The sequence below is a fragment of the Accipiter gentilis genome, chromosome 33 (genome assembly GCF_929443795.1).
Source record: "Accipiter gentilis chromosome 33, bAccGen1.1, whole genome shotgun sequence".
In the NCBI taxonomy this organism is placed as follows: domain Eukaryota; kingdom Metazoa; phylum Chordata; class Aves; order Accipitriformes; family Accipitridae; genus Astur; species Astur gentilis.
Genome location: NC_064912.1, coordinates 7364060 through 7391624, shown reverse-complemented (window position 1 = coordinate 7391624; position 27565 = coordinate 7364060). Strand labels below are relative to the sequence as shown.

Sequence of the window (27565 nt, the reverse complement as noted above, 5' to 3'; positions counted from 1 at the left end):
GAGAACTTTATCTTGAAATTAAGTAGGACCTGGAGTTGAAACCTAGCTACCTGCTATTTAGTTCCTGTAAAAACCGAGAGTTGAGTTTTTCAGCATATGATTTAGATCTGCCAACACGTTTATTTTTAAATAAAAAAATAAATTAAAAAATAAAACCTAAAAACCTGGGCTGCAGTTCTCTGAATTGTCTCCACTGAAGGTGTACTAAGGCTGATGGTGCACAGAGCGCTGTGGGAGTGAGCATGGCTGGGTTATCTCTGAAGGTGAGAGATGCTGTGCCACGTTGGTAAGTCGTGCTCTCGAGGGGAGGAGGCAAGCTGAGCAGCAGCTGCTGGAGTCCTGGTGTGCTTCGTACTCCTCTAGTACCTGCCTTTCAGTCAAAGTGCTGCCTCGTGCAGCTGAGACGTATGCATTCTGAATTTAAATACCTGATTAGTGAGGAGTAGGAGGGGAGTGATACAGGAGTTTCTCATCTTTAATTATGAACTTGCTTCGTCTTTTCCTTGACCCATTAGACAGCCTGGCAAGCCTGGGAGCAGGCTGATGTAGACGGCCTAGTGTAATATATTCTCAGATGAGAGAGTTTTCCATGTATCTACAACAAACACTGCACCTCTGGCTGAGCCGCTTTATAGTCACTGCCATCTAATCAGTGCTGCTTTTCTAAGCTAAAAATGAACATTTCCCATTTGCTAAAAAATTAACAATTCCAGTCAGACATTTTATCTTAACCTACAAGAAACAGATAACTTAGCACGTGCCATTTTTTGGTCAAACAAAAGTGATTGCAGCAGTTACTGTGTGATGTGGATTGTGGTTCAAGCTGATCGTTAAGGTGGACGTGCTTAGCTAGACCTTTCCCTGTGCAAGCAGCTTCTCCCCAAAACCTCAGATGGTTTTAAACTTAAGGCAAGGATTTATTGTAACAAGCAGAGGGTTTTAAAAATGTATTAAGTAACAAAAATTTGAAATGGCTTTCAAAGGGAGGACAGTAATAGGGAAGGTTTATACGCTATTTTCCCAGGAATCACTTTTCTAAGATGTGATTATTCTGTCTGCTTTGCTTTGCTTCAACAGGATAATTACAGACAGACGTGTTGGGATAAACTATGTTTAGGAATCATTCAAACACTGTAATGCTATGTTTATGGAAAGTCTGCAAATTAGCTGTGAGCACTCCAGAAATCATCATTATGGTTCAGCACACGTGGGGTTCAACACCCACAAACAGGCTTTTCTTGCTGCAAATGACATTTTTGTTTATCTCAAATGAGGATCCATGCACTATGGGTCACTTGGGAGCTATGTCTCTCTTCCACTTCTAATCAAAACAACACATTTAAAAGAGGAGGAATTTAATTTTCTCTTCATTATTTGTAAAATGCCCACAAGTAATTTCTATCATAGCCTTTTAATGACAGGAAAATGCCTTCCACAAAACAGCAAAGCATCATGTCAGAAGATTTTAAAGGTGTCCCTCACAGGTCTGGAAATTAAGGATTCACCTTTTATAAAGTCATATGGAAGAGGTTTGCACTTTCTTTTGTTACAAAGAGACAGATACTCGCTTCCTTTAGCAAAAGTGTGTGCTTTCTATTCCTGGGTGTCAAGCAGCTAAGCACTCAGGTATTGCAAGGCTTTAAATTTAAATTTGGAATGTCAGATTTTTCTAATCTGAGATTTGTCATCTATGGAAAACAGGGCATGCCAGATCTGCACAGGTGAAGAAAAAAGAGGGTGTTTTTTCTGCTTATTATTTTTAGGTACCAGTTTGCAAGTTTTCATATGCGTTTGTAAAATCGGGGCGGGGGGGGAAGGTTGTCTGTAGTTTAATTCCATAAATGAACCATGATATGGCATTTCCTGGTCAAGAAACTTTAGAATGTGTTTGGGTTATGTTTGGAAGCTGTTATGGACATATGCCAGTTCTGGGATAATCATGCCATTAAATTCCAGTAGTGCCCACTGCCACCCCGCTTTCTTCTGATGACACCATCTGATCTTTTGGATCATTTTTTCCTGAGACAAGTTTGAATAGTTGAACACCTCTGAGATCGTTAGTGGTGATGAATGTGATATATTGGTCATAAGATAAAGATGGCTGTATTTTGGAAAAACATATTCCTAACATGATAAAGACTCTATTGGGATCCCTCACAGATCTAGAAATTAAAAAATAACTTAGGTTAAAAAATTATGGGAAAGGCTTGCATATTTAGTAACAGATAGGTATTTGCTTTCCTTTTATTATTTTAAGTGCAGGTTTTATAACCATGTTGACCAGCTGTAGAACTGTTTGAGATTTTTGGATCAGGTCTTGACTGTTTTAGGATTTTGCTTCTGGAATACTGCTAGAAATATTTTTCTGGAAATTAATGAAGTCTTTAATTTCTTACCAGTACTAAAGGAAAGAACATCCCTGCAATCTTATGTGTGTGCTTATTTGTATGCTTGATCTGCATGACGTGTTATGAAATTTGTTACTCCTTTCTGTAGTATTTCATCAGTCTGCTTATGTGCAAGTGTAGTAAAGCTAAGTTAAATTTCTGTCAGTACATAGAATATTACTGACATGAGAGACAGGGATGAAAGCACTGTGGAAGAATTGTAGCCTGAAGAAAATTTCAACCAGTCCACCTTCATTAACTTTAAGTGGCCTTGGCAAGTCTAAGGTGTAATCTGGAGAGAAACTTGGAAGGCAGCAGGACTGCAGAAAGGGAATTGGGATATGAAGAGGATTTGTGGCCCACGTTGGAATACACATGGAGTGCAGAACATGACCTGGGTTCTGAAAAAAACAAGCAAGCAAGCAACAAAATGCTTTATCACTGCTTACCTTCATCACAAGTCTTCAAAACATCCATTTAGATTAGTATTGCTATTCTAGTGCTTAATTTGGCTGTTGGGTAAATTTATAGGTAATGTTCTTCTGGTAGTATGTGAACTAGAAAACACTGTCCTTGTCTACTGGAAAATAACTGAAATAGTTTTGGCATTATAAAACTTGCTTGATTAAAATAAAGTCTGATACTTAGGCTTTTAATGACTAAAGTAGTAAACGTCTTTGGTTCTGCAGTGGTTTCATAGTTTCTTCAAATTACTCATCAACTATTAAGGCACCACTTAGCATGATGGAGTCGGTATGACAGGAGGAATATGTTGTTGCTGTGTGTATATAAGTGTGTATAAAAACATACAGGCATTTTTGGGTATGTATAGGGATTCTGTCTGTGAGTTGTACAAGTTATGCATGTTATCATTCATATGTTTTATATGCAGTAGTTGTATTATGTAACAAATAGAGTCCACAGATTTGTTATGACACAGATTTTTATTATGTGGCCTCCAAGTATTGGATGTAGTGGTACCTAGATACGTATAATGACCTGACTTGGAAAAGACTGAGAGTGTCCTGCAGGGAGCTGGCCAGCTTTATGACTACAGCTACAAGAACCTCTGGAATAATCTGTTCTTTGACCAAGTTCTACCTTCTTGTAGCTGTAGTCTTTACTTTTAATCCTATAACTCTAGTCAGCTGGTGTCACTTACTCATAAACCTCAAATTAATTGGATACTGGTGAGCATTCTCTTACGCAAGAGGGAAGTATGCGAATCATGCCTAATGAACTGTCATGACCTGATGTGCCAGCCATCACCAGTGCTTGTTTGGAAGATGTATACATTTTATGATCTGTTTTGATGGAAATTACATTTGTTATTCTTTTCATGTAGTTTACCCAGCGTGTTCAGTTGGTTGCATTGATTGATTGGTTGCATCATTAGTATTTGTTCTTAAACATCGAGGTTTTCATATCTCTCTGCAAAGATATTAAAAAAAACAAACCCAACCAATGGAAAAAAGACACTTCTTATGCTGGTCTGCATAGCCAAATTAGAAATACCAAGGGATGATCGGAGACCTGTGTTGTCTTCTAGTGTAACAGCATTACTTGTACTATCTGTTCAGAATATGAAAAGAGAATGTCATATCTATATGCTGGGCAGAAAAACCAAACATGAAATAATTATTTGTTGATTTCAAGGTCTTAGTAAGACTGTAAAGCAGAATGAAGCTGAACAGCTGATGTGTAATACATTACCTGCAAAACCTGCCTTAAATGCAAAGTTTGCTTAAATTTAAAGTCTTAGTGTATGTTTAAGATTTCCCAATAGTCCCTTGATGCTACAGCTCAGAGATAGAAAATATAAATCCTGAATATGAGTTTAAATAGGCAGACATGTGATTTTGAGATCGTCTGCCTGATCTGATTTTTTTGAATTGGAATGTGATATAATTTTTGCTTTGCACTTAGTAATTTATGTCATTACAAATGTCAGAGAGATTCTAATCACTAGTGAATTTTTTTTTATGTCAATACAATCTCTGAATATAACCTAAACTTCAGAGGTGTAATTAGTTTAATAAATTTCAATAACAGGAGACTAAGTCTATGACCAGATAATAACTGCAGAAATCAGTTATTTCACTCCAGTCTGCATCCCTTGGTCCAGTCCCTGCAGTGTTCAGTATCATCCCTCTACTTCGAGGTTACTGCTCTGGCAGCACTGAAAATCACTGCACACCGTTCATCATCTTCAGAGCAGAGTTGGCCATTTTTAAGATGAATGAGGCGCAAGAGCCTGTTTAAGACAACCTGACTGATTCTGCACTGAAGCAACCAAGGAGTATTCACATGAATCTTTCTTCCAGCTGCACCACAAGAGTGACTGCTGCCCATGGGAGGTAACAGTTGAGACGTCAATAAAAAGGGGGGGGGGGATGGGACACATTGGTTAAATAATTTTGAACACAGCTGGCTTTAATGTTGATTCTTATTCTTGGGCTGGAGAAATCTGATCAGTCTGCCAAGCTATCTGTGGTCATGATTTACAAGATCTTCCAGTCTATAGATCTTGGAGTACAGAACTTGTACAATGGCGAAACTTGTTAATGAGAAGGTCTTGGGGCAGTGTGCGCTCCCAAACTTTGATTAGAACCTAAAATAATTGTTCTGAAGGTCTAGTGGTTGAATCCCATACCTTGCCAAGAAAGTAACATTAGTTCAAATAATAACACAAAGACTAACATAATTTGCAGAAAGTTCCATTCAATCAAGATGTCCTACAGTTAGCTATAAATTGGTAATGGTGTGACTGCTATGCCTTCCCACAGCAGTTATTTGAAGATCATGGCTCATTTGTAATGATTTAGATTTGTCATCCATCCATCCCCATCCCTATCCCCCCCAATTTTTTATAGTACTCCAGTACATAGAAATCGGTCAACACACCCTTTAAAAAAAAGTACATTAAGCTCTTGGTGAGTATGGGACCACATACTAGTCTCTGTGTAGAGACAGGGCTCTGAAAACCATGTGATGAGCATAAAAGTGGTTGGCTTCTCTGATTTGTGTGGTGAAGGGAAAAAATGAAACTGGTTTATGACTATATATAGCCAACTGAATCACATTCGCTAACTAAACTTACGCTTCTCTTAGTCATCAAATACCCTGAGTCTGCCTGGAGATCCTGAAGAGTTTAAGTGCATGGGCCCCACCTTTCTGAATTGGGCGGGAATTTGTCCTAAGCTTTGCAGAAAATAAAGGTGCTTCTGTTTTCATATAAACACATTCTTCAGTTGCTGCTTGGTGGGGGTGGGAAGAGGTTGGTGTTAAAGATGTTAAGAAACTGTGAAAATGTTTAAATAGTTCGGGAAATTGGGAAATTACCTCATATTCATCAGTAGGAACAAGCACCTAGGTGTGGGCTTCATAATGTACCTGTGTGCGTTTAACTAGGTCTCTGAAAGAAACTGAAGAGATGACAAAGTCTTCCCAGATAGTGGTGTTAGCAATCAGGCCCTATTTGTATCTCTTCTGCTTGTTTGCTGAAGAAACTAAAACCCTTTTTAGCACTGTCATCTCAAATTCTTCTGCTCATTGTATACCAATTTATATGAATGAGTTGATGAGAATATCCCTTTTGCATCCATTTAATTTCCAAATGCACTGATGTATGTACAAATACCATTGCTTAGCTGAGCTCTCATTTTGATTTAGTAGTCTCATTTTCAAGTAATAATTTGAGTCCTTCCTTATAAGCAGACAGTACTTTTCCATATACGCTTATTTCTGCCATAGCACCAAACAACTATATATTATTTTAGTGATGTTATTTTTATTTATACTTAATTCTGTGCTTTCTGTTGAATTTTGCTCATGATTACTCCATAAAATCTGTTCTTTCTTGGGGGTTTAGGTGAAGTTGTAAGAAAACCAATTTTTCATAGAAAAAACAAATGGAATGTTTTAACTGATCACCACAAGCTGTTTCATATTTTCATAGTAAGCTAGAAAACATTATTGTGTCTTGTTTTTATGGAGTGACTGTATAATAATAAATTTAAATCCTTTATGAGGTTGGTTGAGAAAAAAAAAAATCAAAGGAAAATGTGCTTCTTAATCTCCTGGAGAAGGATGAAGCACTCTGTGCAAAAGTCTTTCAGTGTACATAACTCTATACATAGTATATTTTACAGGTTTGAATTTTTTATCAGACTACAATAGAAAATACAATTTTTTGAGCTTTAATTTTTATTCCACAATCAGATGATATGTTATCATTTGATACACTGAGATAAAATGAGTAAAGGTATATCCTGTATTGTAAAGTTATATCCTGTATTATGGGTATGTCTAGGAACACATTATCATCCATATGTAGTAGTAAAACCACCTTTGGACCAAACTGATGGTCACTTGAAAGAGGAGACTAGAAACTATTTCTGTATGGATGATTTCAAGACATTTCATGAGGTGTGGCATTGTAACATGACTCGCGCTAAATATCGTGCTACCTATCACTGGGGATAAATAAATCTTCTAGGAGGGAAGAGTTACAAAGAAATGCATTATACTTGCTTATTCTAAGGCTGTATTCCTTATCACAAAGGAAACATCTCTTTGAAAATTGATAGCTGTTGAATTGCAGCTTTTGTGAAAATGCCTTTTTATGATATGGTCATTGTGCATGTACAGTCTGAAGTGACAGATTATTGCTGGCTAAGCTACATTATTAAGAATAATGAATAATTACTGCTGTAATTTAGTGAGTGAAACTTTCACTGGCCCTCACTGATTTTATTTAAAATCATGTTATTCTTAATCATCCTTATTATTAAACAGATTTTAAGAAAATGGGCTTTTGCAAATGGAATTCCTTAACTGCTTGTGATTTGTGTCAGTCACCTGTCACATTGTATTACTTCTGCTCTATGCTTTTCTTCTATTTCCTGAAAGAGTAGGGATTCAAGTGACAGAGGATTTCGTGTTTGTGTTTTCAAATGAAGGTGTTTTCTTTAAAATTGGGTAAAACTTTCATACTTAATGTTTTTGTCAAGAACCAGTGGTTGTCCAAATATTTATTAATAGTACATGACCCACAAATAGTGAAAGAAACTATCTGCTGCTACCCATGAGGGAGTTGATGTGTTTTGCACTATTCCTCTATTTCTGCTGGTGTCTCCAACATGCTGAGCATTTGTCTCTGGCTCTGTGTCAGCTCTGGACAGCAGAACTGGTGTAGGATGTGTTGGAAATAGCTGTGCTGTCACCAGAAATGGCTTTCAAAGGCAGTGTGGTAGGTGAAATTTTTACGTGTGGGATGCCTAGCAAGGTGTCTGTCGGGGGCAGGAAGCTCAGCCCATGGGTCAGTAGGTACTTGCACACCCAACTCCTCCTCTCTTGTGCTTCCTAACATCTACCCTTCTCGTCCAGGTTTATGCTGAGGAACTGCTCACTTTTCAACGGATGGGATTTTGCTCCTCTCCTCCACTCCAGTTATCCAAGGTCCTTTGCAGTAGCTCAGTGATTCTGAATAGCTTGCCAGAGGTTTCGAAGTCTCTGCCAGGCTGCCCTGTGCAAGGAAAGCTGAGCAGAGAAAAAAAGATGCACGTTGTGGGACGTTGACCCATTCCCTGCAGCATGTGTTTGGTAATACAAACATGGTCATTTGTTCTTTGCATTTTTTATAGTGACACTTTTGTTCTTAGTACCTGCTCCTGTCCTGACCTTCCACAACTGAGTTTACTCCCACAGAAATCAGGGAGGATCCGAATGGAGCTTTTCTCTACATGAGCTTGATTCTGCTTATTTCTCTGAGATTTCTAATGCACTGACACACTTGCAATTGTAGCAACAAGTGTCTGTCCGCTGAGAAGAATCACGGATCTCACGTGAATTTCCATATAGCCAGGTATCCATCTCCTGAAGAGCTTCATGTGGGGGAGCAATTCTACTTGCTATGGAATGGAGCATGTCAAGCGATATGGCATAGTCTTTACATCTCAATTTTCTTTTCTTTCCCAATTTTCAATACATACTGTGCAGGAAAACTGCCTTAATTAGGAGGGATTTGAAAAATCAACACCTTTCTCCCTAAAATGCGCTGTATCTGCTCCTGAACACAGGACAATCCCTGCTTGCTCCACATCTCTCTTCCTTGCACCAAAGGGAGAGATGTGTGTGGTTCAGCTTAATTATTCATCTTCTGTTAATTATCTGTTAATACAACATGAAATATCTGGCAAACTCAAAGTTGCATTGCTTTCCTATAGAGAATTATGATTCATGGAAAGGAGTGCCAGAACTGCCTAGTGAGAACTGTGCTTCCTCTGTTCTTCCACATTTCACCCAGATTCCAGATGTTTTGGTGGAGTATATTGCAAAGAATCAGGTCACGGCTTTTTTCTTTTCCTTTTTGGTAGTACATCATGTCACAGTAAGCCATGGCAAGTTTGAGGATCAATCCTAAAATACTTATTTTAATAAGATGTTTAATCATAGTGAAATTTTACACCTGCTGTGAAAAGAAGTATCAGGTTGAAATGGCTAGGATGCTGCTTTCAAGTCTCAGTATTTTTCAGACTGGATTTTGGACACCAGAAGGTCCATGGGTTATTTCTAAAGGACCTGCAAAAGAAGAGCAATCTTGTGGTCTGTAAACTTAAAATTGCTGTTCTAGGGTATGTCACTAGGGGACACAAATGGAGACAAATCAAGATACACTAGTTTAAGGCAAAGAACTATCCCTTGTGCCTATTACGCTGAAATCTAAACTGCAATTGCAACTTTCTTAACAAGCTTTGTTACATAAGGTCCCTGAAATGTAATGAGCACTCATCTTTTATGTGTGGAACTGAAGGCACTTAACAACTTGTAAGAACAGGTGTTTTGTTTGTTAGCCGTCCTACACAAAAGGCTTTTTTTCCAAAGGAAGCCGAAGGACTGGCATCTAAATCCCTTTGCACAGTTCCATTAATGAAAATAAGTGAGTACCCCCACTTCATATTGGTAGACAATCTATTTCAGTTAACTACTTAAACACTTTTCTGAGGACACATGTAGTAACATAAATAAAATGGGCATGGCTGAACTCTCACATCTGTGCAGATGCTCCTTTCTGCATGAGCATACCCACATTTGGAGGCTGCTGAGCACCCTGAGCTCTCATTGAATTTAAATGTGAAGGTACTTACAATTTAGTTGCATTATGGATACTTGATGAAATCTATTAACTGTTGTAGTTGATACTGAAAGTATTTAAAAATCTTTCATGTTTCCTACCTAGGTTAGAAAAACTCTGATTATTTTTTTATATATATTTTCATAAGAATCTATAGACGTCATTGATTTGCGTGGTGTTGTACCTATCTAGGAAATAGCTATATGCTTAGTGTTGTCAAATGAAACTAATACAAATTTCTGGCATTAAACACATCAACCCAAATAATGTGTTTTCTTACTTATTTGTATTCAGTACAAGGGTTATTATGTCTCTCCCTTCAAAGTACAAAGATATTGTGCAGGTTAAGAAAGATGGCTTCAGTCCTCTTCACACTGTACTGAACATTGTACAAACATGTTTTTTTATAGCTGGAAATGAGATACTCAATTTGCTATAGCAGTGCAGTATTTACAGTATCTAGTATGACTGTCAAATTTGTAATTTCTAGAAAGAATTACTATGCCTTGTAAGGACCTGAACTTAACATTTTGAATATTTACTTTCTGCAAGTTATGTTTTCCCTTTGATATCTACAGTAAATCAGAACCATGCTTAAAGATATTTTGCCTCTACTTAACTAAGGAAAAGTAACTTGAGCTAAGCTATTTCATTGAAGAAATAGTTTTACTGGCTGTATAAAAATCTCAGTAATTTAAATATATTTTGGTAAAGCTTTTCTGCCCAGAATTTTATTTGCTTATGGGAATAATGCTTGGCAAATCTCTTGATGGGTGATATTCTTGCAACTAAATAAGTTGATGCATCCTTAAACAGAATGCCAAAAAGAAAATGTAGATTTAAGTCAAAGGTGTGGAACACTGTGGGTAGAGTCAGAAAAAGTAGGTGCAACAGAGTTTTTTGTCTGCATATCTCTGTTATATTACTTTACTTACCATCCATCACAGAATGCAACGTTAAATGCTTATGTCCTTATCTGGTTAGCACGTTGATATTTCAAAACCGTTCTATCTGCCTATGGCTGAATTCCACGCTCTTCCTCATTTCACATTCTGCCTGTGTTCCTTCTCCTATGGATGCAGTAGCTCTGAGTACTGGAGACTTTGCAACTACTTTAACACAAATATGGCTTGTTTTGTGATTTCAGCTATGATTATTCAAAGGCTCTGCAATGAATACCAGTGAAATATCATCCATTGTTGGTGTACTTTGGGCTATGTTCTTATCAGTGGGATTTATTCTAAGATACGCTGTTAGCCACCCTCTCCTCTTAGGCTAGGTTGATATGTAAGTGCTGATATAGATCATAGAAATCAGAAATTTTGTAACTGAATTTGCTTCTGACCTGCTGCTATTAAATGTACAATGGAAAGGGATATTCATTTCTAGACTGACGGGCTGATCACTCACTTTGAGAAAGCATGTAATTTCTATTAGCATAACAGAAGAGCAGCTGTAGCTTTGCCCAGAGGCCAAAGATGATGCCTAAAGAGGAGAATATAAAGCATAAGCATAAATGGTATTTCTCTTGAATACCCTCTCTTCTTCAGATCTGCTGATTGTACATAAGAGCAGAGGAGCATACTGAGTATTTTGAAACACTTCCTTCTAGAAGAATTTGAAAGCAGCATGCATGCTTTGGATAAGTTATGATGTTTTTGTGACTTTGCCTTCGAAAGGCAGGGGAGTTAGGTTTGCATCTCTTCTTGTTTAGCACGCAGACTACCTGGGGAACCAAAATGCATATATCTTCTTGAAGAGATCAATCTTAAATCTCTCGTCTTATCATCATCTTCCTCTGCTACTTGAATATATCCCATGAATGTCTGTTGCCATGGAAATATGCTCTGAACGGCTCCTTGAAGTCTGTTTAGCCTTCCTCTTAAAAATTTCCTTCCCATCTGTCTGTCTGTTTGTCCTCCCCAGCTTAGCCTCTTGCTGTTGGATTTCTCTCTTCAGACCAGTGCCGCTCAAGCAGCCCAGGTACAGAGAGGTGGCTAGTCCAAGAGTCCTGGCTCATAAAGGAAAAAGCACACAGTTACAAGCACTCAGTAAAAAATTGAATTGGCTTTATATTTCTTTTATTTACTTAATATTTTACACTCACCATTTGGTGAAAGGGGGTGGAGGGGGAGGTTGTTTGTTGCCTTCATTTTTACTTGTTAAGTGTAGATGTATGGAAATTACTTAGTTAATGGTTTTCTGGCTTATCATCATCAACACAAGAGAGAAGTATTTTAGCATTCAGTTGAGACCAAATGTTTTCAGATAAGGAGATTATGTCTTAAGGCTTTTTTATTGATATTTAATTATGTATGTCTTTCTAGATAGAGTATGACATTTACGCACACATGCAATACATACTATAAATAATCACCCTATTTGGCTTGATTCAGCTGCCATTAAATGGTAAATTGTTACTGATTCTGGATTTAATGCTGGATTCTTGGCCATAGCATATTTAGAAGTTATTGTGGGTAAGTAAAGTTTTGATTCTGTTTACAGGATTAATAAATTTGGATGGTGCAGGTTTTAAAGCTCCTAATGGCAAAAACGGTATGAAAATCCTTTCGCAGATTTTGCTGATGCATGAGCTGTAAGCAGTTTGTTGTTGCAGGATTTTCTTGTGCAATACTTGTACTAGGTAAGATAGAAAATTTGAACAGAGAATCATACTTGCCTTCAACCACTCTAAATCCTTGTTCTAAACAACTTTTCATATAGGTTGGGTGCATATGATACATATCTAAATTACTCTGTGATGTCATCTTATGCTTAAGTGAAATGGTTAGTGTGTTAGATACCAAATAGCTGGAATGAAAATTTGTCCCAGGGATGAGTTCTTGCATAGCATTGATTCTTGAAAATTTCCTTAAGCTATTCAAACAACTTAATTTTTTTTGATTCCACAGCAATAGTAATGCAAACACATGAAATTTTGCTTAGCTAAAATATTACCATTAAACTGAAAAAATGTCACCAAGTCTACATATTTTAATTTAGCAGGTACCTTATGGCTGGGGTAGAGCAAATCGATTCAGGTAACTGGTTTTGGAAAAAAAAAAAAAAAGAATTAGGCTGATGCTGTAAAATGCTGTTAATCAGACAAAATGTGGCCCTTGTGCTTTTTAAAAACTAATGATATAACCCTTTGGGGCAGTAAAATGTGTAAGACAAAACTATTAGAATGAAATTTTATTTGCTGAAAATTTAAAAAAAAACAGATTGCAAGTTTCACTTTTTATTGAAAGAGGAAGATAAAATGCTGCTCTTTCATTTGTTTCTCTTTCTGGAGTTCCTTGGAAATTTTAGAATCTTCCGTTGTGTCAGAGATCCATCTGCCTGTACCAAAACCTGGCTATCAGGGACTGATTTTGAAACCAGACAGTTAAACTCCATATATAAGGTTGTTTTCAGCATGCATGGCCATTAACAGTAGGGTTGTTTTCAAGACTTATAATTAGAACTAGCTGTCTGGTCCGAGAAATAATATAACTCACTGTAACCTAAATGCTTTGATTTTATATCCATTAAAGTTCCCCAAATTGCCCATGAATCAAAAGCAGCTCATCTCTGATGGCCTTATGGGAGCAGATGTAGTTCAAAGTAAATGAACTAATTGATTTGATAGATAATTCTCTATAGTCACAGACTGAAACCTGAGGATGGTGAGAAATTCCACACAGCCCAGCATGTTGTTTTGGTAGTAAAATACATAGTGTCTCAATACTGATATGAAACAATGTGAACATTGGTAAATAATGCCCTAGTGCGAATATAAAGGCTGTGGATGTTATCTTCCTTGACTTCAGCAAGGCCTTTGACACTCTCTCACGGCATACTCCTTGAGAAGCTGGCAGCTCATGGCTTAGATAAGTGCACTCTTGTCTGGGTGAAAAACTGGCTGGATGGACGAACCCAGAGGGTTGTGGTGAATGGGGTGAAATCCAGTTGGCAGCCAGTCACAAGTGGTGTTCCCCAGGGCTCGGTGTTGGGCCCTGTTCTCTTTAATATCTTTATCAATGATTTAGACGAGGGGTTTGAGTGCACCCTCATCGAGTTTGCTTATGACACCAAGTCAGGAGGGAGGGTTGATCTGCTCAAGGGTAGGAAGGTTCTACAGAGGAATCTGGACAGGCTGGATCGATGGGCTGAGGCCAATCGTATGAGGTTTGTCATGGTTTAACCCCAGCCAGCAACTAAGCACCACGCAGCCGCTCACTCACTCCCCCCCACCCAGTGGGATGGGGGAGAAAATCGGGAAAAAGAAATAAAACTCGTTGGTTGAGATAAGAACAGTTTAATAGAACAGAAAAGAAGAAAATACTAATGATAATGATCACACCAATAAAATGACAACAGTAGTAATAAAAGGATTGGAATGTACAAATGATGCGCAGGGCAATTGCTCACCACCCGCCGACCGACACCCCGCCAGTCCCCGAGCGGTGATCCCTTGCCCCCAACTCCCAGTTCCTATACTGGATGGGACGTCCCATGGTATGGAATGCACCGTTGGCCAGTTTGGGTCAGGTGCCCTGGCTCTGTCCTGTGCCGACTTCTTGTGCCCCTCCAGCTTTCTCGCTGGCTGGGCATGAGAAGCTGAAAAATCCTTGACTTTAGTCTAAACGCTACTGAGCAACAACTGCAAACATCAGTGTTATCAACATTCTTCGCATACTGAACTCAAAACACAGCACCGTACCAGCTACTGGGAAGACAGTTAACTCTATCCCAGCTGAAACCAGGGCAGGTTCAACAAGGCCAAGTGCCGGGTCCTGCACTTGGGTCACAACAACCCCACACAGTGCTACAGCCTTGGGGAAGAGTAGTAGAAAGCTGCCCAGCAGAAAAAGACCTGGGGGTGATGGCTGACAGCTGGCTGAACATGAGCCAGTGGTGTGCCCAGGTGGCCAAGGCAGCCAACGGCATCCTGGCCCGTATCAGAAATCGTGTGGCCGGCAGGAGCAGGGAAGTGATCGTCCCCCTGTACTCAGCACTGGTGAGGCTGCACCTCGAGTCCTGTGTTCAGTTTTGGGTCCCTCGCTACAGGAGTGACATTGAGGTGCTGGAGCGTGTCCAGAGAAGGGCAACCAAGCTGGTGAGGGGCCTGGAGCACAAGTCTTGTGAGGAGCAGCTGAGGGAACTGGGGCTGTTTAGTCTGGAGAAAAGGAGGCTGAGGGGAGACCTGATCGCTGTCCTCAACTGCCTGAAAGGAGGTCGTAGTGAGGTGGGTGCTGGTCTCTTCTGTCAGGTGGCTGGAGATAGGACAAGAGGCAATGGCCTCAAGTTGCGGCAGGGAAGGTTTAGGTTGGATATTAGGAAAAATTTCTTTACTGAAAGGGTTGTCAGACATTGGAACAGGCTGCCCAGGGAAGTGGTGGAGTCACCATCCCTGGAGATATTCAAAAAGTGCGTAGACAAGGCACTTCAGGATATGGTTTAGTGAGCATGGTTGATGGTTGGACTCGATCATCTTGAAGGTCTTTTCCAACCTAAATGATTCTATGATTCTATAAGAGACCGAGATAGTGGGGATGGATAGTCTGTATGCCAAGATTTTTATTTATTTTCCAGAAACCTATGTGGCTCATTTGGCTGGTATCCTTCATCTGTTCTATGTCTCTGTGGTATTTTATTTCTAGCAGTAAATTATGTGAGTTACAGTGAAATAACAGTACTAGGGGAGGCAAGTTATCCAGACCTTTCCTTTCCTTGGACATCTGTGTCTATCCCTGCTGGATTTCCTGAGTCTTGACCTTTCACGGGACTAATTTACAAGCTCACTGATGCACTCTTAATGCTTTTTACTTCTGTTACCTGGTGAAAAGCTTTCTATGATTCTGAAAAATGATTTTTTTTTGTCTCTGAAAATAAGCTTTTCTCCTTCCAACAAGTACATTTTGAAAGTTTGCAGTAAAATCATGGTTCAAGTTTCTCTCTACCTCATTTTATAACATCATTTCATTGTTTATTTTTCTCATCCAGGTAGGTAACCTGTAAAGAACAGGTCATCATCAGTTTGTTCTATACTTTCTTACATTGCTGTGGGCAGAACAGGAACAGGACCCCATTTTCTTTTAACGCTATTGCCACAAATTCATTGTGATGTATCAAATGTGAATTGTTGCCAGATGAATTTTTCCATACAGCAGAAAGCCAGTTACTTTCACCAGTATTGCTGGAGTATCTTCACAGCAATTGCCCTCTCTGTCTTTGAAAAGTCATTAACTTTCCTGATTGCTCTCCCATTATTCATAACAATTGTTTGAAGAGTTTTCACTGAAAAGACATATTCAAGAGGTCTCCAGGTGTTCTTTGAGGTGAAAGGTGTGCTGCATGGCTAATTTAAAGTCATTTTCCCATGGAAAATGAGGTCTTTTGGGGCTCTTTAAGATACTATTTACTTGCATCAGTTTAGTGCTGACTAATTACATGAACAAAGCAGAAGGATGCTGCTTGTACAAACCATGAGGAAAAATCCAACACCTAAATTTAAAAAATGGCAAAACATTTATCTGCAGTCATGGTAAGGGGCATAAGAGAAATGATACTTAGCTATAATCTATGGCATAAAATCCGTGCTTGCTAATTAATTGATATATTAGGTCACACACTTTTTTTCAATATTTGTTTTCATGGTGAAATACTTATAGGAAATGAGAAACTTTTGTACAAATCTTATCTTCTGCATAAAGGAAAAATATTTTAGGATACTGTTAATGCTTTACACTGATGTACAGCACCACATGATCCTCTATGGGTTAGAGTGACTGATTTATATTCAAGAAATATTTTAACATACAAAGCAAATACAATTTGCCTGAAAATACTCTTTATTCTCCCTTATCTTCCTTGCAGGCATCAGTACCCCTTACATGTTGGGATTCTCTTTCACCCCCAAAGCTGTATAATAGCTGTTACTCATCCAAATAGCCATGGTACACCCAGCTCCACACTGTCTTTTTGTAGAACCACAGTTTTGCCCTTCCTCATTGAAGTATTCATGCTGTAAGACATTTCTGTAACTATGGAAGTTGAAATTTATCTAGAAAGGAGGCATCTTGTGAATAAACCTTTCATCAAATGACCACGCAAAAATCCCTGCTGATTTGCATGAATCTTTTCAAGATTTTATCAAGTTCAGTCACAGACATCTTGATGTCATTTCAGCCTTTTAAAGCATTTTTCACTTGCTTGTCCTGGTTGAACAGGAGCTCAGACTGAGACACCACAATTTCCAACATTTGGACAATCCATGAAAGAAATCCTGGATTTGTTGAAACCCACACGGTGTGCTCCAGCCCAGGGAATGGTTCATGAGCTCTGTGCAAAACTGGTCTTCTTCCATAATTAAGTTGAGTTGTTTCACTGTAATGGCATGTTGAGTTACCTGAATTCATTAGACATGACACTGTATTATTTGAAGAATGTAAACAATCAAAAATCAGTGGACTCTGCAATGATCTGTAGAAATCCTATTCTCCTTCCATTGTATTTATTTATTTGCTATTCTGGTATAGAAAAAATAGTGACAAACTTCAGCTCTTGTTGCAGGCCCAGATAAGCCAAGCAGGTAGTATAAAATCAAATGGATATATTAAAGAAAAAAACAAACCCCAAACCTCTCTGTTATCTAGCAAAATTCTTAGGATAAAAACATGACCTGAAACTACAGAAGCCTCTGCAAAATGAATCCCTGCAGGTTCCCTCTGGAAATGGGAGAGAACATGCTTGATTAAGCTGGCGCTAACCTTTCAAAATCCTGTTTCTCTGATATTTATTCCTTGAAATAATAAAAGGGGACATGTCAGATGTTGGAAAGCCATAACGTACTCCCTTGCTTGCTACTGCCCTTTTCTAACTTGAGCATTCCTCTCCCAGAGCAAACTTTTAAAATATAAAGTAAGGCCTCGGTTCGTCCTTTTTGTTGACCTTTATAACATTTTCTGGCTCTCCATTTGCACCAGTGAAATTACAGAGTAAGAAAATTTCCATCCCTTTTCTATCTCTGCTAGAAGGCCTTAGTCTTCTCAGTGACAAATGGCGAAACACATTCACGCGTCTAGGCGGGCAGATATGGAGAACTTAAAATCTATTGCGTGGGGGCTGCAGGACCCATGTGCCCCCATGCACAGACCCCGCGCTTTGGTGATCTCTCCCTCCCGGTCAGCTCAGCCCATGTCTCGGGAGGGCTGGCATGGGGGAGCCAGGCGTTGCTGGACAAGAACAGGGGGACGAGACAGGCTCCAGGGTGAATGCAAGGAGCAAGTCCGTGTCCGCTGGGGCTGGGCATGGGCCTCGCTGCAGCTGAGCTTGTCTCGGGGGGGATGGCAGCTGGGGAGTCCCACGTGGGGCGATGGTGGTTGGTGGGGGATGCCTGGGGCCCGGGCAGCTCCGTGGTCCATGTGGGAGGGCTGGAGTGCAGCTCCCAAAGGAGACGCTGGTATCGGCAGAGAAACCCGCGGGTGGGGGTCGTGCATGTTTTTGCCATGTATGAGGCCAGAGAGGTGGCAGGTCTTTGGGAAGCAAGCCTTTTCTGCTGTTTGTAATAATTAGTAAATTATTTCCACCCTCACATGTTGCTCTGCTCTGCCTGAAAGTACATAATTTTGTATAATTTCCCCCAAATTGCTCCCATGGTGATAATGGCGGAGTCTTCTCCCTGGGCGCCTCAGTGAGATGTTTGCGTTGGGAATTGCATGTTCTATACTGTTAATGAATAGAGGCAGGAATTTAATAACTTAATGTGCAGGGTATCTTGGGAGGAAAGGTTTTCCTTCCAGCTCCTCCACGTCAGTGTTTGCATTTACTGAAAGTTTTGCATGGGTCTGTATAGTACCACAAAGGAAAACCCCATGGCTGAAACCTAGATATTCATAACAGGTAAACACGGTTCACTTCGTGTTCTCCAGCAGATCAGTACATCATTTCAAGTAATCCAAGAAAAATTGTACCAAGTTAACACACTGCAAGACACATATTTACCTACCTTTGCGGTGGGTACAAATAATTTCCTTCTGTATATTTTTGATGTGATGCTAAATTATTAATCTTAAATTCATGACTAATCTGTCTTTCAGTTTTTCCAGTCTTCATAAAAATGCCAAATAACTGCTATAATTCGTTAAACAGGAAAAAGCTTGCACTGTATATGTAGACCTAGCACCTACATGCCTTAATTCTGTTATAAAAATGGAATATCTAAGTTACAGTGGTATAAAATATGAGAAAAATAATTTTTGCTGGATCTCTGTGGAAGACAGAGAGTGAGTAATAAAGAAGTAATTAAGATAACTATAAAGTCCTACTTGCAGTCCTGTCATAATAATCTTGTTTCTAGCTGAATAAAATCAGCCTCTGGATTGCTTTTTAAACCGTGTTTCATATTGTTTTTTGCTTCCTGTCATAACATTGTTTTACCAGCGAAATAACTGTCCTCAACAAGTCTGCCAAGTGGAAAATCGATTTGGTCTTATGTTGACCCCTATTTTGTTCTGGTTTAGCATTTCATTTTCATTTAACAAAAGGTACGCTATTTTAGATAACAAATGTTTCTTTCCCTAACTAACTATTGCAGTTTTTTCCCTAGTAGGCATAAACTACTGTCAGGGCTTACCTCAGCTGTTACAGCAGCTGTGAATATGCCCTGCTGATCTCATGGAAAAGCTGGAGCTAGGAAACTAAGATGTCATAAAAAGAGCTGAGGATGAGGATTCGAGAGAAATATGCCTTTAATTGTTGGAATTGGGGAAGTGAAATGTGCAGTTCTGACAACAGTGACAGATTTATAGACTCGATACGCTAATTAGAAAGCAACTTACTCTAATATATTAATCTATGAAATGACAGCACCAGAGAGCTGTTTTGTGCACAAGCACGGGAACACTGAAGTGCCCTTCTCCTGTAATGACAGAATTTTATATTGTGTACAAAATTCAAGAATAATGCTAAGCAAGAAGCAATTTAAGGATTACTTCCTTCTGGTATGAAACATATGGGGAGATGGTTTGCTATAAACTGTATGTTCATGTGCAAGACAGAAAGAAACAGAAAGTTTTCATTTGTTCTTTTCCTTCTCTTTTCATTGCTGTTTTTTCTTTACTTGGCTGTGGTAGAATCCAGCTAAGCTAGAACAGAAAAATCAAATAAAGCATTACTTAATTATTTCCACAACTACTTCTAACTAAATTTTTGCTCATATCAGTGTAACATCTTGGGATTTTCATGCTTTGAGATTTATCTGTGGAATTCCTTTGTATAAAAGTTTCTTGTACTGGATAAGTGGTGCAGCTTCCTCGCATCCTCCACCAATAATCTCAATAGATGGGGCCACTGAGGAAAGAAAAAGAATGTATTTCTGATGTGCACTTAAAGAACCTCTGATATTACATCTGTATTCCTACTTCAGCAATGACTTAGATGGATGTTTTGGTAGATGATAGGATGACATTTGAATTAAAATAATGGAGTAATTTTGGGTTTTTTACAAACAACACTTTAGTTTGCTTTTGAATTTAGAAAAGTAGAACTTAAATTCTGTATGTGTAACAAAATACTAAGTCTGTATAAAGCAGAGGAATAATAATGCTTTTCAGGAAGAATTAATCCCTTATAGTTTTATTTATTTATTTGCTGTTTCTTCACCAAACTCCACCCCCCTCCCTCCACTGCCCCCTAAACTTAATGGATAATATGTCCTTGAATATTGTCCTCATAGGCATTTAAATATCTGCTGAAGTTCCTAAGGTGCAATTTGCTTGTAATCTTCCATCTGTTTCAAATTCATTGTAAACACATACAGTCAGATCTTCAGCTCTATAAAACCATCACATGAAGTCAGTGGAGCTAGATGGAATTTCTTCAGATGAGAATCTCATTTGTGATATTTGTATCTCCACTTTTCCTGAACCCAAACTTGTTTTCACCATACAATTACAATTTTTTCACTATTCTGATCACAAATCGATATTAATTGCCTGATTTTGACTGAAGTTCACATTCACAATTATGTGAAAAGAGTTCATGTAATATGACTGTGAACTTTACAAAAAACATTTAATCAAAACTCCTTTCATAAACTATTTTTCTAACAGAGTGTTTACAAAGGGAAAGTATTTACTTTTAGTACATTCCTTGTGTTGTCAGACTCCTGTAATGGTGACACAGGCCATTTTGCACAAGAGCATTGTTCATTGCCAGGGAAGATGACAAGGACTGCTCTTGGTTAAAAATCTGTATTTACTAGTTAGAAAGGTCACACCTGTAAATGTCCATGTGCATTGTTTTTTGCCCTCAAAGGCTTCATCCTCAGTTGCCTTATTGGAGAAGTTCCTTGTGATCCATGAAGGACCAAGGTGTACGTATTGTTTGAAAGAATTACTCCACTACATTAGCAGCCATAAACCATATATAGAAATGGGGTAGAGTGAAAGAATATGATGGAAATAATCTATTTAATTTACTGTAAATTATTTTACTTATTTTTACTGTGATTTAGCATAATCACAAGTAAAAAATGGGATAAGATAAGTGCTGGAGAAGAAAACTGAAGTGATTGAATTTGCGTTACAATATCTCTTTATGTTCAGTTAGGAAGCTACAGCAAACTTGGATTCATAGCACTGTCTCTAGATATCCAATTTAGCTTGTAATAATAAATCAGTAACTAAACCATTAAATGCTGACATTGAGCAGATTTTCTGTGTGCTGGGTTTCTTTAGCTGCAAGTGTCCCCAGATGAAAGGCTTGTTTGTTTATTTTTATGTATACAGTGCAGGTCACCAGCAAATAGCTCCCAGAAGCATTCAGCGATCAAACCTTCCTAATTCAATTCTTCTCCCAAATATGTTTTATAACATCTGTAATCCCAAAACACCGAAACTCTGGCACTGGCATTCAGAATGCTGGTTTTGAGGTACCAGAGAAGCCATGTCAGATGACTTCATTAGCACCAGTAGTGCATATTTTGTACCTTGAATATCAGTCTTCATGGTCTGAGACAAGCTGTAAGACTTTTATTGCTGTCAAGCTATATAAAATCCTGGTGTCAGGTTCTTAACACTTGGAAAGTAATAACATTCGGAAAGTAATAACACTCCTTATCTTCTATTAAAAAAATATAGACACTCAGTTTGCTCTAAATAGATTTCCATAGATAAAATACAGAACTTGCAGAGCTGAGGTACTGTTCTCACTAATAGTTGTATGTTTAACACCACCTTGCCATGAAACCTAAGTCAATTAATCTGTTTTTGTTCCCTGCAAGTGTAAAATAGGATAGCAGTTCACAGCCACGTTCATAAAACTCTTCAGATTAAAAGCACCATGTGTATCTTTCCTGTAAAGGCTGCATAAGAATTCTTCAATGGTTAATATCTTATTTTGAAATCATAAGCTTTTATTTCAGCAGGAGTTCATGCTTTCTGTATCTGAAAACAATGCACATAAGTTGCCACTACCAGTCAGGAATGTATACTGAAGTAAAATGAAAATAAAGAGTTATACAGCTTCCCGTGTATAGTTTTGGTACTCTAATTATTGTGACGTATGTAAGTCCAGAATGTAAAATTAAAAAATAAATTTAGACCTTACAGCATCTTGGTAATAATAGACCAATTAAAATGTTCATAGAATCACAGAATCATTTAGGTTGGAAAAGACCTTCAAGATCATCGAGTCCAACCATCATCCATGCCCAGTAAACCATGTTCTGGAGTACCTTGTCTACTCGCTTTTTGAATACCTCCAGGGATGGTGACTCAACCACAAACCTGGGCAGCCTATTGATAAAGGTAGTGCCAATAAAATATATTATTGTGTTGCCTATTTCTGATAGATGCTGTTAAAATAAGAGGCACCTGCCCTTATGCTGTATAAAATGCTGTGAATACTGTAAAAGCCTAAGACAAATTTTAGAAATAAGTCTCCTAGCAAACTGACAGCACAGCTGTCTCAGGCAGTCCAGCTACCAGTTACAGACCATGAGGCCATTGTTTGAATTTACTTCCATTTAAGTCCACTAATGAGGACACTGGCAGCTTGCTGGTTGTCCCTGGAGTCCCATCCCGTTAATTCTACCTCAGGCATCAATGGGCCGTGTGCTGTGAATGGAGCATGATCAGTAGTGAGCCCACAGACAGTAGTGAACTCAGTACCTGGGGATGACAAATCTACTTCTGCAGAGTTTGACAGCTTCCACCAAGTCCAGTGAACATGTGGAAAGGAGGTATCCCTCAGACATCAGGTCTGGAAGTACAGAACGTCTTCATGTATATACAGCATGTGCATTGCAATTTATTTCCATTGTAACTAAAAGTTGGTATGAATTTATTGGGTCTCATTCCTAATAAGTTGATGAATTGAAAGCTACCTGCTGGACACGAGTTGTTTAATAGTGGGTGGTTGTCTCTGGGGACCTTTCTCAGTAAGTACTGATTTGAGCTGTTGTCTTCAAGTCATCAAGCATCAGAAATTTCCTACATAAATATCCGCTTGTCACGTTTTGGCAAATATTTTAATTAGCTGTGGTACTTAGAATTTTACTTATTTATTGCTTATTAATGACAAGAATATGATAAGGCACAGAAAGTTATCTGAATGCAATTGAAGTTTGGTAGCCATGGTGGACCAAAGAAATAATTAGAGATTCTATTCTCTTCAGACATGTACAAAATTAGTAATCTGTCACTGTGTTTGGTATTCTAGGATGTGATGTCCACGTTCTTCCAGTTTGGGGCTTCCATCCAGCAAGAAGCCATTGTCATGCTGAAGATCATGCAGGATTATGACTGGCACGTGTTCTCTCTGGTGACCACCACCTTCCCTGGATATCGAGACTTCATCAATGTCATTAAGACCACAGTAGAAAATAGTTTTGTGGGCTGGGACATGCAGAACGTCATCATACTTGATACTGCCTTTGGAGATGCCAAGACCCAAATTCAGCTGAAGAAAATTCATTCATCCGTCATCCTGCTATATTGTTCCAAGGATGAAGCTGTCTACATACTGGATGAGGCTCGTTCCCTGGGTCTTACTGGCTATGATTTCTTTTGGATAGTTCCCAGCCTGGTTAGTGGTAACACAGAAATCACTCCCAAGGAGTTTCCTTCAGGACTCATTTCAGCATCTTATGATGAATGGGACTACAGTTTAGAAGCTCGAGTACGGGATGGCCTTGGGATTATTGCCACTGCTGCATCAGCCATGCTGGAAAAATATTCCTTCATTCCTGAAGCGAAAACTAGCTGCTATGGACAGCTGGAGAAAAATGACCGGCCATCTCACACCTTGCACAAGTAAGGCTTATTGGTTTAAGTTTTTTTCCCTACATAATGTTGGTAATTTCCCATTCTATTGCCATTATGTTTCTTAAAGGAGAATATTGGTTTTTGTTACTCCCATCACACCCTTTATAAAGCAATGATTTCAGATGTTCCAAGGGAACATGCAATAGGTCTTGCTGCACTCCTAACTGTGTGCATGGTAATGATGTTACATGCTGTGGAGAATAAACACTGCTCTGGATCTGATGTAGAAGATGACAGAAATTGGTCTTAGAGGGTATGAAGCTGAGCTAATAAAATCATGCCATTGTGTACTTTAACTATGAGGTAAAATTGCCAAAATGCTCTGGAGGCTGTGCCTGAATCACTTGCATCAGCAGGAACCTGGTAACATTTTAGAAGACAAGAGATGTGCGGTGTTAAAGAGGTGTCCCTGGAAATTATAGAAGTATTAGATTAGTTAGGCAGCTTTTATCACCTAATAATTGAAATCTGTCACTTCTGCTTCTGAGGATTTCATTTTTGTCACCTGTACTAGAATAACTGTAAAAATCAATCTGCATTAATCCAAGTTGATATGGATGTTTTCTCAAAACAGTTTGTCATATGGGAACTGCCAAGGTTTAAATCAGGATTCTTTGCTTCCTTTTTTTTTTCCTTTTAATTATCCCTTTTAGATGTGGAACTTATGATTACTTCTACCCAAAACGTTGCATAATACATGAATACGTGTCACACAGTAATATATTTCTTTATATGGTTTGTGAGAGGAAGTAAAGTGAATCTTTCATACGTTTTAATAGCTTTTTACAATATCTCCTATGGAAGCTACTAAGCAGTATTTATGAAATTTGTTCAGACCGAATATTGCAGATGAAGCTCTTTCTACAGAAAAGCAGTATGGAATTGGCACAAGAAGGAAAGTCAGTGCTGATTTCATACAGGATATTATGGAATATTTTTAATCTTCTGAGATGTACATGCATATTTAGATTAGGAGTTGATTGCCATATGATGTCCTGGAACAGCTACTGTTTTCCATGAAAAGGGCATCTTTGTGCACAGCAGCTCTCTTAAAAGCCAAATACTGCCAAATAAAGGGATTTAACTTTTCATACATGTATTTTATAAACAGTGTGACCAAAGTTCAGAAACTTGCACAGTTCTCCTTAGAGAGGACTTGCCTTCAGTGAGACACTTCCACTTCTTTCTGGTCTCCTCTTTCCTATTTCCAAGCTTCTGCTTCTAAAATTGTACCAATTCACCAGAGGCATTACAGAAAATCAGCGATTTTTTTCCTGCTGCCCCAGTTGCCCCTGGGGAGTAACAGGAGGCAGCACTGGGGTGGCTCTCTGGTCCAGCGTGGCTCTGGGAAAGCCATTGCACACACTAGTGTCAGGGCAGAGCAGCTGGGAGGCACTGCTGGGATGACTGGCCTACCCCCACCCGGTATGTGATCCTCATATGGTTCTTCTTAATGCATGGACTGACAACGCCAGATAAAAGCCAAAGCTAATGGCATCCCGTTAACTAAATTCTGTGCCTTACCAGTGGGTTCTGTACAAGCAAAGAACTTCATTATTAATATTTGAACTCCAGTTTCTGTGAAAGTTAAATTGTATTCTGTCATCAGAAGTGTTGGTGTTTAAAATATGGAAGGGCCAGAAAAACTCGAACCTGTTTAGAAAAGGACTTCTATCCCATTGTTTTGGTAATACCCTAGTGTAGGTTTGAATTAGGTATTTGGTATTCAGCATGAGTTGTCTTTCTTCAAGCAATCATTTTTTTCTCATTAAATCTGTATGACTACAAGAATAGGGTTTGTGAGTGTTAGGGCAGTGAGATTAGACTTCACCAGGAGATTCTGCAGTGTGCAGTGCATGATGCACGCAGAAATTATTAATAGGAGAAGTTGTAACACAGTGCACTGTGGTTAATAAAGTCACTTCCTGATGCGAAACACTGAGCTATGAAGTGAGAATATAATTTCTGTACTGGAGATTCTTTGAGCTTCTCCAACACCACGAGAACAAGAAGCAATCTGTTTTTAATTTAGAAATGTCAGAATTACACTAAAATGAATAAACTTTAAATAGTCCTTCTTATGTAATAAATCCCCAAGACTATTCTTGTCACATATAATCTGCAAGAAAAGCATGTGTATACAAGCATTTAGCAGTGCTAAGTAATCTCTGGGAGTTGACCAGTCTCTCCACGCCAAGGTGAATTACGTAAATTCATTGTGCTTTCTTATCCTCATCACTAAATTGTAGGTTTCTTCCCTCCGTGGTTTAACCCCAGCCAGCAGCTAAGCCCCACACAGCTGCTGGCTCACTCCCCCCCCCCCCCCCAGTGGGATGGGGGAGAGAATCAGAAGGGTAAAAGTGAGAAAACTCGCAGATTGAGACAAAGACAGTTTAATAGGTAAAGCAAACGCCACGCATGCAAGGAAAGCAAAACAATTCATTCACTCCTTCCCACGGGCAGGCAGGTGTTCAGCCATCTCCAGGGAAGCCGGGCTCCATCACACCTGACGGGGACTTGGGAAGACAAACGCCGTCACTCTGAACGTCCCCACAGCCTCCTCCTTCTTCCACGGCTTTATATACTGAGCATGACGTCCTATGGTCTGGAATATCCCTGGGGTCAGTTGGGGTCAGCTGTCCCGGCTGTGTCCCCTCCAACGCCTTGTGCCCCCCCAGCCTCCTCGCTGGTGGGGTGGGGGGAGAAGCAGAAAAGGCCTCGGCTCTGTGTGAGCCCTGCTCAGCAATAGCTAAAACATCCCTGTGTTATCAACGCTGTTTTCACCACAAATCCAAAACATAGCCCCATACTAACTACCATGAAGAAAATTAACGCTATCCCAGCCAAAACCAGCGCTCTTCCTTATATGACAAATCAATGTTTAAATTGGGGGTTTATTCTGAAATGTAATCCTCACAGTTTCAGGTCACAGATTGTGCTGCTTTGTATTTTAAACTACAAGATAAATGTATTAAGGAGCTGACTTGAACAATGGATTTTGGAGCACCCTCACAATGAAAAGGGCTGAAGTAACTGTAAACACCTTATGGACCTGGGATCTGCTGTGCTGTGCCTCCCTGTTCACGCTGGAAATCAATGCTGGAGAAGTAGGGTTGCACAAAGGGACACTGCTTGTGAGCTCAGGAGCAGAGAATTTAGTGGACAGCAGGGAATAGGCTCTGTAAGGTGATGCTTGAGCAAAGCCAAGCTCAAGAATGGAGCAACAGCCCAGGATTTTTAGACTCCATCTATTATAAAGACAGTCTATTTCAGCTTTAAACCCTGTATAGTATTCTAAGGCTGTGCCATAATATCTAATTTGCTTGTAAATGGAGGTTGGTAATGCTTTATGTGCAACTTCCCACATCTAGATAGCGATTTTCATCTCCATTTATGAAGAAATTCTATGTAAAGTAAGCCATGAAGTGAAAGCTCCTCCTCCCTCTTTCTCAAATCCTTTGAGTATTCAATTGGTTTGAAGATATACGTGTTTGGAAGCACACAATTTATCCTTCCCCTGTCACTGCAATCCTAAGATGCTTTTATTTGCTTTCTAGACCCAGAAAAAAAATCAGGTTTGCTTTAGTTTTTAGAATTATTTGATCAATGTTCATTTCTGATACACATGGGAAAACTAGTTTTTCCCTATGAATAAAGGATTTAAAATGAAATACAAGGATCATTTTCAATGCATTATATATATGTATATATAGATTCAGATAATCTTTTCC

At 39.0% G+C, this 27565-nt stretch overlaps 1 protein-coding gene across 5 annotated transcripts in view; it reads left to right on the top strand.

The window, feature by feature from the left end:
• The window catches only part of GRIN2A (glutamate ionotropic receptor NMDA type subunit 2A), a 196837-nt gene that overhangs the window by 83764 nt on the left and 85508 nt on the right, over nt 1–27565 (top strand). For all 5 annotated transcript variants that reach the window (XM_049835519.1, XM_049835518.1, XM_049835520.1 and 2 more), the window contains one exon: nt 23230–23822. In XM_049835519.1, coding sequence (XP_049691476.1) covers nt 23230–23822 — 593 coding nt within the window. The remainder of the gene's footprint in view (nt 1–23229; nt 23823–27565) is intronic.